The sequence below is a fragment of the Onychomys torridus genome, chromosome 8 (assembly GCF_903995425.1).
Source record: "Onychomys torridus chromosome 8, mOncTor1.1, whole genome shotgun sequence".
In the NCBI taxonomy this organism is placed as follows: domain Eukaryota; kingdom Metazoa; phylum Chordata; class Mammalia; order Rodentia; family Cricetidae; genus Onychomys; species Onychomys torridus.
In genome coordinates this window covers 61,871,224-61,889,587 of record NC_050450.1, presented here as the reverse complement: position 1 = coordinate 61,889,587, position 18,364 = coordinate 61,871,224, and the positions used below count along the sequence as shown (strand labels likewise).

General features: G+C 41.4%; 1 protein-coding gene and 1 pseudogene across 2 annotated transcripts; both read right to left on the bottom strand.

Moving 5' to 3' along the window:
- Positions 1-2,291: 2,291 nt before the first annotated feature.
- On the bottom strand, positions 2,292-4,611 carry LOC118588699 (annotated as a pseudogene).
- A 2,222-nt stretch (positions 4,612-6,833) lies between these two features.
- On the bottom strand, positions 6,834-16,693 carry LOC118589385 (olfactory receptor 1468-like). Of its 2 annotated transcripts, none has more exons than XM_036196637.1 (2): positions 10,048-10,958; positions 6,834-6,864 (listed from the first exon to the last, which is right to left on the bottom strand). In XM_036196637.1, exons 1-2 carry the CDS (start codon positions 10,956-10,958, stop codon positions 6,834-6,836), a joined length of 942 nt encoding a protein of 313 aa, XP_036052530.1. The 2 variants fall into 2 exon arrangements, with proteins under 2 accessions (XP_036052530.1, XP_036052532.1); XM_036196639.1 differs by lacking the exon at positions 6,834-6,864 and adding an exon at positions 16,590-16,693 and having other exon boundaries at positions 10,020-10,974.
- Positions 16,694-18,364: the final 1,671 nt, after the last annotated feature.

Sequence of the window (18,364 nt, the reverse complement as noted above, 5' to 3'; positions counted from 1 at the left end):
GAGGGGGGGTGTCAAGATCATGATGGGGGAAATCTACAGAGAAAACTGAACCAAGCTCATAGGAACTCATGAACTTTATTTAGATCAACAGCTGTGGAACATGCATGGGACCAGACGACCCTCTGTATATGGGAGACAGTTGTGTAGCTGGGTCTGTCTGAGGGGGGCCCCTGGCAGTGTGATCAAGATCTATCCCTGGTACATGAGCTTGTTTTCTGGATCCCATTACCTATGGTCAGACAACTTGCTCACTCTTGAGGCAGGGGGAGGGGCTTGGTCCTGCCTCAACTGAATTTATCAGGCTTTGCTTCCCCGCCCCCCATAGGAGAACTTACCCTTTTGGAGAAGGTGGTGGGTTGGGAGATGGCTAGGCAAGGGGGGAAGTGGGAGGAGGGATGAGAGATGGATCTGTGGTTGGTATGTAAAATGAATAAAACAATTTTTTAAATAAAAAAGTGTTAGAGGATGTGGATGACTCCAAGGACACAGCATCTTCCTGTAGCTGAAGGTTTTTCTGTGACCCACCTGGTCCTGCAGCTGCTCAGACCCAAGTAAACACACAGAGGCTTATATTAATTACCAACTATATGGCCTATTGGCTCAGGCTTCTTGCTAGCTAGAACTTAAATTAACCCATTTTTATAAATCTATACTTTGCCATGTGTTCCATGGCTTTACCTGTGTGCCATTACATGCTGCTCCCTGGATGGCAGGCTGGTGTCTCCTGACTCAGCCTTCTACTTCCCAGAATTCTCCTTTCTACTTATCCTGCCTATACTTCCTGCCTGGCTACTGGCCAACCAGTGTTTTATTTATCAGCCAAATCAGAGCAACACACATTCACAGGATACAGAATGACATTCCCATCATTTCCCCTTTTCTTTCTATTTAAAAGGAAGGTTTTAACTTCAACAGAGTAAAATTATATATAACAAAACAGTTATCAAGCAGGAATTACAGTTATAAAATCTAGTCTATTTGCATTTGGCAAAATTAAAGAAAATATTCTAGTTATTCTATATTTGTGAGTCTAAAGTTTTATTTCTAATTTATCTTTTATCATAACCAAGGAAAATTTATAACTATCTAGTCTTTCAACTACATCAAAGACCTCAGCAGGATATAATATTACCTAAGTAAATATGAAGGACATTCAAACAACTTCCAAAAATCTAGAATGACAGAGACAGCTGGCTACCTGGACAGTTACCCAAAATTCTTCTGCAATGTTGGGGCATCCATCTTCAGCCCATAGGTCTAGTCTCCCAGTCACTTCTCTCTGTGTCCTGTAGAATGTCTGGCAGTTTCTTCTCTGAAACAGGAACCTGAAGGACCATTTTACCTTGCAAAGTTCAGTGGTCACCTTCCTATTGTCCTGCATGTCCATTTTATATAACATTTAGAACTTACATCTTAAGTTAACCCATTTTTTATAAATCTACATTTTGCCATGTGTTCCATGGCTTTACCTGTGTACTGTTACATGCTGCTCCCTGGACAGCGGGCTGGCATCTCCTGACTCAGCCTTCCACTTCCCAGAATTCTCCTTTCTGCTTATCCTGCCCATACTTCCTGTCTGGCTACTATCCAATAAGCATTTTCTTTATCAACAAAAGCAGAGCAACACATTCACAGCATCCAGAATGACATTCCCATCATCTTCCAGACAAAACAGGACTGATACACACATGAACTCACAGAGACTGTGACAGCACCCACAATACTGGAACAAGTGCAAACACAAATTTCCAGTACCGAGAAGGGGCAGTGCACAATCATCTGTAACTACAGTTTCAGGGGATCGGATGCCCTCTTCTGTCCTCCACTGGGACTACATGCACAGTGCATACAAAACATCCACATACACAAAATAATAGTAGAGGCTAAAAAAAAATAAGAATGAATGAAAAACAAGATTTGTTCAGAAACAGCACATAGAAGACATTAGGAGATGGGAGGCTGAGATACTGGGATGTTATCACTGACTAAGGATTTTGGAGGGCAATTTAAAAATGAGACCATAGTTAAAGCAGAACTCAGATAACTTGATGAAATTCTGGGAAGACTTAAGATGTAAAGAATGAAGGTCACTAAAACAGTAACTCTAATATATGCCTTTTCAGGATCATTCAAGAAAAGCAAAATAGAAGAACAGTCAGATTCACAAAAATAGTTTCTGTCTTCAACTTCACACTTAAACGTCTTCTCTTTTACACACTGGACAATTGCTGGTCTATGCTTTGAACAGAATCTTGGATGGCAATGAGAAAATCTGGAATAGCATCCACACATTAGTACAGTCTATTTGTTGGGCAAAATTTTCCAAAACTATCAAGTGCTGCTATCAAAGAAAGAATTTTTTTCTTATAAAAGACTCTTGTCAGGGCCCCCTTCATGTCTCTGTTCCTCAGGCTATAGATGAAGGGGTTCAGCATGGGAGTCACCACTGTGTACATCATGGCCATGGATGTCTCCTTCACAGTGAAATTATTAACTGATGGACATAAGTAGAGATCAATAATTGTCCCATAGAACAGTGAGACTACAGACAGATGTGACCCACAGGTAGAGAAGACCTTGTGGATGCCTCGAACAGAAGGAGCCTTAAAAATGGTGGAGACAATTCATGCATAGGACACAATAATGAGAAGGAATGGAATGGAATGACAATGACAAGTCCTTCCCATGATAAATATCACCAACTCATTAATATGTGTGTCAGAGCAGAACAACTTCAGCAGAGGAGATATGTCACAGAAAAAGTGAGGGATCACATTGTCCTCACAGAAAGATAATCTGGCCATGAGTAGGGTGTGCAGCATGGCATGGAATGTAGTCAGCACCCAAGACAGGACCACCAAACTCATGCAGAGCTTAGGACTCATGGTGATGGTGTAATGAAGGGGATAGCAGATGGCCACACAGCGATCATAGGCCATGGCCACAAGAAGGAAGCTCTCAGTGTCTGCAAAACACAGATAAATGTACATTTGTGCCAGGCAGCCTGCATAGGGGATGGATGGGTCCTGGCTCTGCATGTTCTGCAGCAATTTGGGCATTGTGACAGAGGAGAAGCAGAGGTCAGAGAAGGACAAGTTGCTGAGAAACAAGTACATGGGTGTGTGGAGATGGGAGTCCAGTAGAATCAGGGTAGGAGGGTAGTTCAGGTTCAAGAAGAAAAACCTGGTGCCAGGGAAATTCCCAGAATTCCACAAGAATGACCCCAGCTGAGACACCTAGCAATAGTGGAGAGGGTACCGAACAGGCCATCCCCTGTAATCAGACTGGTGACTACCTTAATTGTCATCAGAGAGTCTTTACCCAGTAACTGATGGAAACATATGCAGAGATCCACAGCCAAGCACTGGGCTGAGATCCAGGAATTCTGTGGAAAAGAGGGACTAAAAGGGTGAAAAGCGCAAAGGGGTAAGAAGAATAAAAAAAAGAGTGAATATGAATGTTATGGAATTAGAAAATGGGGAAAAAAGATTTCCCTTTGAACCCTTTAACAATGTGTTCAAAACAAAGTTAGATAAATTTAATAATGGGAATAAAACATCCAAGAATGTGTAAGAAAAAGTAAAGCAAACATTAAAATACTATGAAATGTAACAGAGAGGAAATACAGGAAACAATTAAGAAAAAAATAAGGAAATTATTGCCCAATAATGGAAAATGTGTAAATAAAATTAGATGAATATATGAAAGCAAGTAACAATAAAGGCATATTTTTTTAATATGGCTAAAAGTGTACCCAAAAAAAGGAATCACAAAGATCAATTAAAGGAAGGAGAGAGAGAGAGAGAGAGAGAGAGAGAGAGAGAGAGAGAGAGGAAGGAAGGAAGGAAGGAAGGAAGGAAGGAAGGAAGGAAGGAAGGAAGGAAGGAAGGAAGGAAGGAAGGAAGTGTTGGAGTAGCTGTTCTCATAGCCCTGGAAAATTGGGCACTGCAAGTATCTGCATGGAGGAGTGTCGGCTCAACTTATCTTTACATGATTTATACTATAGCTGATTCTGAACTGGACAAGAATCTGATGTCTAAAGTCCTCCAGAGCTGTCTTAGCAGCCTTCCTGCTTTTCACACCAAGGCCTTGTGCTGGCCACACTTAGCTTTGCATCTGTAGGTGGCCATTGGATGGGTTCTCTGCCCCTCCTGACACTTCCCAAATTGTATCCCCTGAGGTGACTAATGTTGGAGCCAGAGTGTGGGGAGCAAGCACAGCACTGGAATTAGTACACGCAGAGGATATGCCTGTTCTCTCAAGACCTCTTGAGCATTAACCACCCTGCTGGAGGGATGCAGTTACGGGTGTCATGTGCATCCCTGGTATTAAAGAGTTCTCAGGCTCTATAACAGTGATCAGATAGACGTTTGACTCTGGAGGCCAACAATCACTCACAAGTCACAGGCTCAGAGCTCTCCCACACAATGTTTATTCTCATTTGCTGAGATCTGTTCCCACCACAGAAAGTAGGGACATTTTTCCAGTGTGCACCCTGAACTTAGCCCATACACCTGCTCCCTTCTGCTTACCCTTTTCTGGCTCTCTGGCTCTCCATGATTGACTCACTGGCTTCCTCTCATCCTAGAGCCACAAAATGTGGATAAGATCCCCTAACCTGTGGTTGTTCACTGATCCCAAGCACTGGAAGACCCCAAATTCTTTTAAAACAACAGACTCTTAATATAGTGTCCAGTCACAGGTCTCTGAGTCTACCAGGGGACTCCCCGGAGCACACAGTTGTGTTTGGGACTTGAGAGGACTGTGGACTTGTCCTGAGGGCGGATCTTCCAGCGTCTCTCCTGGCTTACTATTGGGCTTCATTTCTAATTTGCCTGACTCTATCAGGGGCCTATATGGCTGAAGATGTATTTGGCCAACTTCTCTGTGTTATCTTTCTCTGTACTTTTCAGGAATCTTTTCACTTTTGTGGATTTCCAAACCTTTTCACTCTCTTTCTCTTTGGAATAGGGTCTGTTTTCTTTCCTATTATGCAGCATTTAGCCCACCATCTGATACTCTTAATGAGTTCTTGAATTGGTTTGCAAGTGTTGTATTAAGATTCAGGAAGGATCCTCTATGCCTCCCACCTCTTGTTCCCTCTCCTCACTGCTGATTCCTGCCATGAATTCCAAGTGTTTGTAGTTCCCAGGGGGATTTCCTTGCAGCTCTCTTCTCCTTTCCTCTCAGCACTCCAATCATAAACCACACGTCAAAACTTTCATTTCCTCTTCCCTTTTACCTAAAAGCCCTGCTGGCTCAGGAGGCTTACAAAGAATACACTACTTGGAGCATTGGATGGCTTAAGAGCAAGTGAACTCACAGAAGTTGTTGCCCTCAGCATCCTAAAATGGCATTTTAAAGATGTCTCAGTTTATGAAATGTCCAGCAGAGGGCAGAAGCAAACAAACCCTAGAGAGAAACCACACGCTGGGGTCGACTCTCTTGTTCTCATCAGAAATTGTGATGGTCTAAGGAAACAGCCAGGCTGTGGGAAGGGTGGTCTGGCACACAGCCCCAAGGCGATGATCAATTAAGAGGTAACGAAGAGTGGCATTTATTTGGTTAGAATGCAGAGGACCATTCTCCTGCCTGGCTATTTCACATTCAGACCACCACAGTCTCTTCATTTGAGACTTTATTTCCTTGTTTATTCTCTTCCTTCCGTCAGCCTACCTAACAGACTTGATTTTTGTTTTTTAAAACCAACCTCTTAGTTGTCAGCTTCACTGATATTCCCACTTTTTCTAGTCTCCTGATGTATTAAGTCCATTTTTCCTCATTTATTTTCTGTCTAATAATCTGTCTGATATGGGAAGTGCTATGCTAAGCATTCCACTCCCGTCATCTCACAATCCATTACTTATTTTCAGGACCTTTACTATTTGCTTTAGATGGTTAGATGTCCCAAAATTAAAAAGAATTAACCCTCTTCTTGTTATGTAATGCCCTTGTCTTCTGTAGTTCTCATTTAATGTCTGTTGTGACAGATACATGCTGTTACCACTCTCTTTTTTTTTTTTGGTTACCATTTATGTGGAAGCTGTTTCTCCATCGCTTCACACTCAGTCTCAGTATGGGGGTTTGTTTGTCTGTGTTGTTCATTGGTTAGTTGGTTGCTCAGTTGTTGAGTTTTTGTATGGAAATCTTTTTTTAATTTTTAAGATTATAATAAAATTACATCATCTCCTCCTTCCCTTCCCTCCCTCTGAACCTTTCCATATTTACCCCTCTTTGCTCTCTTGCAAAGTCATGGCCCCTTTTTCACTTGTTATTACATGAATGTGTGTGTGTTCCAAAATGTGTATGTACATTTTGTATATACATTTCTATACACATGTATATTCCTAAATATAATCTGCTCAGCCAGTATTATGTTACCATGTATATTTTCAGGGCTGACCATTTGGTACTGATGTGCTCCTCCCTGGGGAAGACTCTTTCTCCCACTCAGGATTCCTCAGTTAACAGTAGTTCTTTGCATACAGTTAAGGCCTTGTGTGTTTTCTCCTGTTCACACTGGCATGTTTATTGTTGCTGTCTTTCTTCAGCTCATATTTAGGCAGTCATGTTGATGAGACTTGATGAAGCTTCTAAGATTTGCTTGGAGACACAATCTCACAGCAATCTCTCTAATCCACTGGCTCTTAGAATACACACACACACAGGCACAGGCAGGCACACACCACACACACACACACACACACACACACACACACACACACACACACACAATGTTCCCTGAGCCTTAAGTGTGGAAATTGTTTTGTAGATGTATCCATTGGAACTAGGCTCCAGAACTCTGTATTTTGATTGGGTACTATAGTCTCTGTCTATTGCAAAGAGAAGTTTCCTTGATGAAGGGTGAAGACTGTGCTTATCTGCAGGTATAAGGACAAATATTTTGAGAGCGTTTAGATTTTGTGCTAGTTTAGTAATGTGGTGGTTTTAGCTTGGGATATAACAATGGGGACCTAACCTTCCCTAAGTGCTGAGATCACTGTTGTGCACCACCATGCTCAGCTTGAGGCTGAGGCTTGGTTTTTCTGCATTACTCACTCTATTAGTTTCTTTTCTGTGGCTGTGATAAAACACCATGGCTAGAAGCAATTTATAAAAGGAAGAATGCATTTGAGCTTACAGTTCCAAAGGGATAAGATTCCATCCTGGCAGGAAGGCAACAGGGGCAAGAAACTGAGAGCTCTTATACTCAAATACAAGCAAGAGGGGTTAATGGAAGTGCTGTGTGGCTTTACAGCTCAAAGCTTATCTCTAGTGACATATTCCTCCAGCAAGGGCACAACAACCTCCCCAAACAGCAGGACTAACCTAGGACCAAGTGGTTAAATATGCAAGTCAATGAGGGACATTTTTCCTTCAAACCACCACATTCTGCTCTCTGGCATCTGGAGGCTCATCATCTTAAGATAATGCAAACTTCATTTAATCCAATTTCAAAAGTCCCCATAGTCTTTCACAGTCTCAACATTATGTAAAAGTCTAAAGTCTCTATTGATAGTCAAGATAATCTCTTAATTGTAACCCTCTGTAAAATCAAAATCAAAATTGCATATTTCTAACATACAACCAAACAGATATACATTATCATTCCAAATAGGAAAAATGTGGGCATAGTAGGAAAACATTGAGCCAAAGCAAGACTGCAACTCAGTGTGGCAAACTTCAAATCCTGTAACTCTATGTCTGGTGTCAAAAAGCTTATATGGTGCCATCCCTCCAACTTTTCTGCCTGCTACATCTCAATCTCAATCTCTATCTCTCCTTCTATCTCTCTCGATATCTCTCTCTCTCTCACTGCCTCTCCTCCCCCTCCTCCTCTCTTTTCCTCTCTCCTCCCCTCCCTTCTCTCTTTCCTCTCTCCCTCCCTGCCTCCCCCATCCCTCCCTCCCTCTCCCACTCTCTTCATGACTGGTTCTACTCCCAGTCTGTAGCTCTCCGTCACAGATGTCTCATGGCTCGGACATCTCCAGCTTCTTGTTGTATTCACTACAACCCAGTAGTCATTTTCACACTTCATGCAATGGACTCTCACAGCCTTCACACAGGGACTCCTCTGCCACATGCTGCCTGGCCTCATCAACTCTGAAACTGTTACTGTCTAGTGGTCTTGAATGGGTTTGTTTTCTCTGCCCATTGAGAACTAAAAGATGGGGAGGGGAGCAAAATTTCAAGCAGAGAAATCTCAAACCCCAGAGACAGCAGCAGAGAGAATCAGCAGTTGAAGAAAGGCTTTTATTGGGGATGAGGGAACACACATATGCAGCAGACACAGAGAAAAAGACCCCCAACAAAGGAGAAGGGATACTCTAAAAGCCAAAATCCAGTCATTTCTCTAGGGCTGGGTTTTTTTAAGGATCTGACGGGTCTTCTTCCCCTAATTTGGGGTCGGTCAGTTTGAAGAAAGAAAGAATGACTGATTAGTCTACAACTGTTGTGCAAACATTCCCGGATTCTGCCTTAAACTTGTTAAGCCAATCCATCAGCAGGAAGCCTACTCACAAGAGAAATAAACCACAAGGCCTTTATTTTAAGTTGTCAGGATTTGTACCAGGTCAGGAGAGTGAGGAAGAAGAAAGTAATCTTGGAAGTTCACAGTCTTTATTACTTAGGCATGACCCTTTCCTGTCTGTCTATCAGGGAACCTGTCTAATCTTATCCCTAGACCCTCATTGCCATCTGAATAATGTAACATACACCAAAACATCACTTGTAGTCTACAAATATGTAAAATTATTTGTTGGTAGAGGCCAGAGGAAGTAGAGGGAAGGAGAAATGGGGGAAAGTTGATTGATGACCTCTACATTGTAATTAGATGGGAGTAATGTCAGTTTGAAGTTGCATCATCAGGTGCCCATACCAGAATGTACTATATATCTCTGTCTCGGTTAGGGTTTCTATTGCTGCGAATGTATACTACAACCACAGCAACTCTTATAAAGAAAACATTTCACTGGGGTGGCTTGCTTATACTTTCAGAGGTTTAGTCTGTTATCAGCATGGTAGGGAGTATAGTAGACATGGTGCTGGAGAGTAACTGTGAGTCTTTCATCTGCAGGCAAAAGGAAGTCAACTGAGACACTGGGTTGACTCAGTATCCTGAGCATGGGAAACCTCAAAGCCTGCCCCCACAGTGACTCACTTCCTTCAACAAGGCCATTGTGGGGTCCCACCCAACCTGTCAAACAATCCTGAATAGGGAAGTGAGGATTGAGAAACAACAGATAGGAAAAATAGAGATGTAGACATAAAAGAAAAAGACAGAGACACAGGAAAGGTTTGGGAGGGCTCTGAGTCAATAATGCAGTAACCCTGAGTTTATTTCTCATAGCCTTTTTATAACCAAAGCAAGGGAGACAAAAGACCTCCCCCTCTCAAGGACACCATGGTTCAAGGTAAAAAACAAGTGTAAATACCTCCTTAATTCTCAAGACATCTAGTAACCACGTCTTTGGCCAAACATGCTGTTATCTGGCTTAAGAGAACAAAGACAAGCTTGAACTCACTGACCTTGAGTCAAGATGGAATCAAGGAACAAACTGGAGTCACTATGGGCTCCCATAGGCCATACCTACACCAACAAAGCCACACCTCCTGGTAGTGCCACTCCCTATGAGATTATGGGAGCCAACTACATTCAAACAACTACAAATTCCAAAACCACATGGTTTTGAATGTTTCACCATAAAGAAATGATAAATGGAGAATTGGAAATATGGCTCAATGTGTAGGAGTTTTTGGTGCATGAGAGTCAGACCTGAATTTAGATCCCCAACACTCAAATTAAAAAAGGCATGGTCATGTGCTTGTAACTCCAGCACAGGAGGATCACTTGTTTCCCTTCTTAGCCAATTGTACATTTCTACTTCCACTATTTTAATTACTGGGCAATTATATAATATTTCATTTTAACAAAAATTTCCCTAGTGAAAAAAGAGGTCAATGATAATATTAATATTACCTTCTACATAAGTAATCTCAATCATTACCAACATTTGCAATTATACCATCATTTTTCTCTTACAAAATACTCTGCCTAGTGCCCCCTTCATGTCTCTGTTCCTCAGGCTGTAGATGAAGGGGTTCAGCATGGGAGTCACCACTGTGTACATCATAGCCATGACAGTATCCTTCACAGTAGAATTATTAGCTGATGGACATAAGTACAGACCAATGAGTGTCCCATAGAACAGTGACACCACAGACAGGTGGGAACCACAGGTGGAGAAGGCTTTTCGGATACCTCGAGCAGAAGGAACCTTGAGAATGGAGGAGACAATTCGTGCATAGGATATAAGGATGAGCACAAACGGAATGACAAGAATGATGCCTCCAGTGATAAATATCACCAACTCATTAACATGGGTGTCAGAGCAAGACAGCTTCAGCAGAGCAGACATGTCACAGAAAAAGTGGGGGATCACGTTGTCCTCACAGAATGACAATCTGGCCATGAGTAGGGTGTGCAGCATGGCATGAAATGTAGTCAGCACCCAGGACAGCACCACCAGACTCACACAGAGCTTAGGACTCATGATGCTGGTGTAATGAAGGGGGAAACAGATGGCCACATAGCGGTCATAGGCCATGGCCACTAGGAGGAAGCTCTCAAGGTCTCCAAAAAGCAAGAAAAAGTACATTTGGGTCAGGCAGCCTGCATAAGGGATGGATGGGTCCTGGCTCTGCATGTTCTGCAGCAATTTGGGCATTGTGACCGAGGAGAAGCAGAGGTCAGAGAAGGACAAGTTGCTGAGTAAAGAATACATAGGTGTATGGAGATGGGAGTCCAGTTGAATGAGGATGATGATGAGGAAGTTCCCGAGGACAGTGGTGAAGTACATGGCCAGGAACAGGGCATAGCACAGGTACTGGTGCTCTGGGGGGATGGGCAGGCCCAGGAGGAGGAACTGGGAGGCGAAGGTTTGATTCCCTTCTGTCATACTGTGCCACCAGAATCTTCAAGAGAAAATTTACAAAGTCCCTTAAATCCAAATAAAACTGAACTCATTTCTATGATATGCAGTCTGCTAAGTGTTCTTCAATAATTGATTGCATCTTCATAAACTAAAAGAAAATAAGTAAATTTATTTTCTTTGTGTGCTCTTGACACACAGAGTCTCTACTTAGCCTTGGCTGGCCTGGAACTCAGAGATCTGCCTACCTCTGACTCCTACATGCTGGGACTTCAGGCATGCAATGCTATGCCTGCATTAAATTTCTTAAATTTAGCCTTATAACTAAGTCTAAGCTTCTTGTCAGATATTTTCACCAGTAATTAGATACAGTGAGATTGGCTGTTATTTCCTATCTAAAACACACTCACAGGTGAGCCTATCTCCTGCTAATTCAATGGCCATTGGTTCTCAATAGTTGGCATTGGGTTTGTTTGTTTTTCCTAACAGTAGCAACTGTTTCCTGAGACTCTGTACTAAAACATCCCCTCTAATAATTTTATGGCTATATAACTGCAAAAGCTTGCCTATTTCCACTGCATCAATTTATTTATTTTACATCCCAGCCACAATTTCCCCTTCCTCCTCTCCTCCAAGTTCCTCCCTCTGACCCCATTCCTCTGTTCCTACTCCCCTATCCACTCCTCCTCTGTTCTGTTCAGGAAAGGAAAGGTTCTCCCATGGATATCAACAAAACATAGCATACCAAGTTGTATTAAGACTAAGTACCTCCCCATGTATTAAAGCTAGGCAATGTGACCCAGTTTGAGGAGTAGGGTCCAAAAATCCAGTAAGAGTCAGAGACAGCCCCTGCTCCCACTGTTAGGAGTCTCACAAGAGGACCAAGTTCCACAACTGTAACATGTATGCAGAGTGCCTAGGTCAGTCTCATGCAGGCTTGCTGGTTGTGGGTTCAGACTCTGTGAGCCCCTATGAGCACAGGTAAGTTGATTCTGTGGGGTTTCTTTGGTATGCTTGACCCCTCTGACTCCTACAATCTTTTCTCCTACCCTTCTGTAGGATTCCCTGAGCTCCACCTAATGTTTGGCTGTGAGTCTGCATTTGTTTCCAACAGTTGCTGGATGAGGCCTCTCTGATGTCAATTGGGCTAGGCACCAATCTGGTCTCATGAGATGGCCAGTTCAGACTATGTATCTGCTATAGCTAGGAATCTTAGCTGGAGTCATCGGTTTTCAGCTGACACTGAGATGCCCCCTTTACAGTAGTCTCTTTCAGTACTCTTCATCTCAGGACCCAACCCACCCGCAGCTAGATCTCGCAGGTTCCCGTCTGTGCATTTGGGTCCACTCACAAAATCTCTTCTATTTCCCCTTCCCAGGGAGATACCAGCAACCCTACTGAACACGCTTTGCAACCTAGTCTCTCTGGGTCTGTGTTTTGTAGTATAGTTACCCTTTATTTCACACTGAAAATCCACTTACAAGTGAGTACATACCAGGTTTGTCTTTCAGGATCTGGGTTACCTCACTCAGGGTGATTTTTTTTTCTACTTCCATCCATTTGCTATAGCATCAATTATCACCTAAACTTCTTAGCTAAACCACTCTGTAACCTGTAGTACTCCACCACCAACTGCTTATTGATTCTCTCTCTATAGGTATAACAGGACCATCTTCAGCATAATAGATCTCAAATGCCATGTACAACTCACCATGCCCTTCCCCAGGCTTCTCATCTAGTTTCTCATATCTCAGGAGAAGAAATCTTGTCTCACATAGAGATGTAAGAATTTTCATTCATCCATTCATTATCATCACCATCAAAACCTAATCCAGCAAATCCCAGAGTCTGTCATTTCATTTCTTTTTAAGCTATCTGTGCTCACTTAAATTGCCACACTGAAGCTGACATTGTATCTCATCTAGATGGTTTGATTGCCCTGTTAGAATATTTTATCTATTTTCTTCCATACTCTATTTCAATCTTCTCACATTATAGTTGTCCTAGATGAAACTGAGCATCATTCTACTGAAAATTTTTTTGGTTTCTCCTCTTTCTTAATATAAAGCCAAAACTCCTTTTAAAGACACTAAAGAAGCCACTATCATCACAACTGATCCTTTCCTGCCTCCACAGTTGTCTGTTCCCATAGTAACTCTCACATTCTACTGTTATCAACACTGGACTAGAAGGGCATAGTGTCTTGACTCTGGCCTACCACAGTTGCTGTTCCTGCTGCCTAGTGTGCTCTCTGCTCCCGTTTCACTGGGCTTACTCTTTAAGTACAGTATACGTGGCTTTATCTACTAAATCTTTGCTTCTTTTTGAGGTGAGACTGGATATCATGTTCCCACTGCACCCCCTTTCCATGCCACAACCAACAATGCCCTGATCCAGTGGCTTTTCACCTTACTGTCCATGCAGGAAGGCTGTGTCTGCCTTCATCTTGCAGGAGGGCTACCTGGCATGCTGCCTGGATGTGAGCAGTTTCTCAATATTTGTTGTGTGTGCTTGGGGCTAAGGCATAGGAAGAAGCCTGTACATCTTCTCAGAATCACTTGCTTGGAACCATGTAGTTTTTGACACTGTTACAAAATTCCTAGTGTAACTTCAGGCCCACAGACAACATTAGGCTACCCTATACACTATGATTTATTCTCAGTAGACAACCAGACATCCTGGTATGTGTGGCTGCATTGGTGTTTCATTTCTAGGGTGATAATATCCATATGATTCATTGATATTGAGATGAGAACTACTCATTTGATATGTGATTTGGGGAGAGAGGAATGAATAAAGGCAACTTTTAAACTTTGTTTCAGTTTGTCTCCACCTGTTTAGGTCAGGTGCCTCAGAGATAGAGAGAAACTTAAGAAGGCTTTTAAGGCACATGAGAAGTTCCTCCCTTGAAAAGACACAACTGAATCTAGCTGCTGCATTTTAACCTTATAAATAGTATTTAATCTAGCCATACTAACAGTTTTTACATTTAGACATCACTGTCCAGTGTTGAAGTTGGGAAAGCATCAATGAAATTTTACATTATAACACCTATATCAGAATGGAGTTTCCCTGATGAATGAACAGGATACTCCTCTGATATCAAGGCAGTTAGGAAGAACCACAAAGCACAAGGACACTGCTTGCAGAAAGTCCACTGATCAACACCTGAATTCCAGAGGTTCAATAATGGTGTCTCATTTTCCTCATATGGTACCTCTTCAGTTCTCAGTCTGAACTGCATGTAAGAGTGACAAAAGGCTTAGATTTAGTCATGGTACTAAATTTAACGTATATGGGAAATATCTGTTTATCCTCAGGAATTCTGATTCTGATCAATAAGCCTTGTGTGGTTCAAAAGTCTACATTTTAAACCTTCAAACTTTACATTCAGTGATGTTAATTCTGCTGGACTGTAGACCACATTTTGATAGGTTAATCATATAGCTCACTTTTAAAAATACAGATTTCCACACTGTCCCCCAATAATTGTGACTATAACCTCTTTGAGTGGGTAATCTGAACGTTTTTAAGTTCCTTGAATATCGCTGCTGTGAAAACCAGCCTCCAGTAGCTCAGGGATTGAGGGGGATCAAACAGAGTTGGTGGACTAATCACTCAACTGACTTTTCGATGTAAGAGAGTAGGAAGGCATCTAAACTTAACTCTCTGGGGCCAGCAAAAACAGGAAACACACACACACACACACACACACACACACACCTCCAACATGTCAGGATCTCACCAAAGGTGCCGATGAATGAATGGCAAGCCCTTGGCAGGTCAGAGAAACTGAAGAAAAGATGCAGAGCAGATGAACTACTAGACAGACAGACAGACACATGAGGACTTTTCTGAGGACCAAAACTTAGTTCTTCATTTTATTATTCTGTTTCTTGTTCTAATTTTTTTCTGTTTTTCCACCCTGATGTTTACCTTCTGTCTCTCTTGATGTCTTCCTTCTAATCAACTTTATTTTTCCCTTACAGTTTACATATCCCAGCAAATTCTTTCAAGCAGTATAAAAATTACAATGCAATTGCTATCTATTTTTAAGTGAATGATTACAATGAATACAAATAAAACACAAAATGTTTTCCATATCTCTTATATGATTAAACATTTCATGTATTAAAGATGAAAAGCAAGATGTTCTAAGAACCCACATATATTTATACCCAATCAATTTGTTATAGATTAACAAAGTGTAAGCAAGCAAAGTATTTTTCATGCCCAGTTCTTTTGCCCACAGGCTGCATTTTGTCATTAAAAAGAAAGGACCAATCATTTTTATTATTTATCTCAAAATGCAACCTTATAAGAAATCTTAAAAGACACACAAATCTAAACTTTTATATACAGAAAGGAATCAGTCATCTCCACTAAGGTCCTCAGGATACATACCTATTCCTCAATAGTTTTTTCCATCAGAAATCTGAGGGCAGAAAATGGCACAAGGAATTAATCATCACCCTTGATCACCAACCCATCCTAGCAAGAAAGGTACGTCAGCAAGCAATAGCCAGGCTACCATTGTTCCTACCCCTGACCTCAACAAGTCCCTCACTCAGCTATTAAAAGTATGTCCTTCTAAACTTTAAATTGTTTACCAAAATTTTCTACTTCAAAGGTACTAGCAAAATCATCTTAACCAAACCTTAAGTCATACTTAAAGCTTTGTTTTAGCCATGATGCACCAAAACCTGTGAACACGTCTCTCAATATTAAAGAACTTGAGCTAACTTAGCTTCTGGGACTCAATTGTTTTTCTTAACCATTACCCCAAACCACAATCTATACAGCTCCTCCAGAGAAACTAGCTATGTGGCATTTCCTTGTTCTTATTTTCTATCCTCTGCAGCCCCTACTCTATCAGGGGCGGGGGGGGGGGGGGGGAGAGACACCATATCATGCTTTTACCTATATTAGTTCTCCCACTAAACTAATCTGTATCATAATCCCTTAGTATATTTACTAAAGACCCTCAATCATCAAAATCTTATTTAAACTAACACTATTATTGTATAAAATCATTGTTTTAGTTAAACAATACAGCTTAAAAGGAAATCATCTGCGTAATAATCCACAGGTAAAAATGCCAAGTAGAATGTGGTATTTCCAGGAGATAATCACACTACACTAAAAGCAATGGGAATCTCCCATACCCATGCCAGATACAAGACACAAATGTCAGCAGCTAACACACAAAGACACAGCAGTAGTAAGAGACATGCTGGGGCCAAGGGTCTCTGAGCCTTGCCTATCCAAGATTCACCAATCAGTGCATGGCATGCTGTTGGGCCGACTCCCTGAAATCAATTGTTGCTCCTCTGACATGGTCACCAGCACTTGAATAATCCAATATATAACAAGATCATCTGTACAAAATGCCTACCTCACAGGGATGTCACTATGTTGAAATGATATAATCATGTGATAACACATTGCATAGTAATACTAATAATGCTATACTAAAATATTATATGTTACAAAGGCTAACCATAAATTTTCTATAATATGGAAAATGCCTTGGGAGGCACAGATGGAAAGTATATCTGGGGAAAGAAACTCTTACAGAATATCATAAGACCTGGGAGATTAAGACATTCCAGTTAGGGACATGAAGGCCCCAGCTCATTCACCTTCCTGCCAACTTACCCAGAATGTCTCAGGGTGACTCCAGGGCTATGGTCCAAGATCCTGTTCCCATTTATTCAGTATAGGCAAAGAAAAAACAGCCTCAGTAGTCATCACCTGCATCTCTACCATCCCTGCTCACATTTCTCATTCTGCTCATCCCTGGGACTAAGGGGCTCTGCATCCCAGAGGAGTCTAGATCCTGGAGGAACTCATTAAATTAGACAAAATAATTATTCAAGACCTCTCTAAAACAAATTCTCTTGGAGTTCTATAACAGTGACTGATTAGTCACTGGCCGTGTGTTATTGTACTTTGGGGCCATGGGGATAGTGAGCACCTCACTTAGAGATGCTTACTCTTTGTCTGTCTAGGGGACCAACAGTTGTCCTTTATGCTGGATCCTGTATTTGGGGAGAATAGTTTGAGAGTCCTAAAAATAAACAAGGACCTTGCTGTGAAGACTCTAAAATATCTTAGAAGCATTAAAGCTTAGGCTCTATCATGTGAACAAAACACTATCTCTGGTCCTTGAATACCACTGTGAAAGAGACATATTTCAGAAATATTTCAAGGGTCACAGAATCTTTCACCATAACCAAATTCCCCATAAATATATTCAAGCTAAGAGAGAAACCTTCATCTACAAGGACCCAAGCATATGAAGACACACAGGAAGGACAGGAATAAGAGAAAAGAAAGACTCTACCACATCCAGTTCAATTCTTCCTCCAGCCAAAAAGAGAAAGAAAAATAGATTTGTATCTTATTCAGTTACTTCTAGCTTCTAACTTCTCTAGAAAAAAAATCTTAATAGTGCCCTCCACCATCATCCTAACCAGTCTTCTTAGATCTTAGATACCTTCCCAGTGTCAGCTTTTCCATTTGATCATTGTTATATTTTGAATGTATTTGGCCCCATAAACTCATAGGGAGTGGCACTATTAGGAAGTGTGGCCTTGTTGGAGGAAGTGTGGTCTTGGTGGAAAAAGCTGAATGACACACTCCTTCAATCCAGACCTTGGGATTGGAAAGCACACCTTTAATCTGGGCCACACCTTCTGTTGGAAGCATGTCATTATGGGGGCAGGCTTTTTCTCAAGCTTCACTCAGTGTAACAGTCAGTGGACTTCCTGTGGCCTCTGAGTCAAGATGTAAGACTCTCAGCTCCAGCACCACATCTGCTTGCATGCCACCATGCTCCTTGCCATAATGGACTGAATCTATGAACTGTAAGTGAGCCCCCTCAATTAAATGTTTCCTTTATAAGAGTTGTCATGGTCATAGTGCCTCTTCACAGCAATAAAAATCCAAACTAAGACAATCATAAGATTATACTTGATACTTTTAATGTCCTATTCTATACTTATCCTGTGTTCTGTTTTCATCATTCTTCAGGAATATGAATCTTCAATGGTATTGCCTTCATTGGATTGCTAGAATAACTGCCTTTGATTTGTTGACATAAAAAATAGATCCTATGGTTGCCTTTATTCTCTTAGTAATATACACTTACATTTCTCTGATTCTTTTAGTTGTTAATTGACATTTTACTGTCTGTAGTATCATAGTTTACCCATTAACCTCACAAAGAACATCTTAGTTGCTCCCAGTTGGGGCAATTATGAATGAAGCTCATATAAATAAAATTCCTGGAAATTAGACATGATCTTTTTCCTCATTGTGTACAAGAAGTATTTTATTCCTTGTTAGTTATGATTAAATTACCTCAGGTAATATAGCAATTCCTTCTTTTCTTTTGGTTCAGAGACATAAAGAGCCCCCAACTTGTTGAC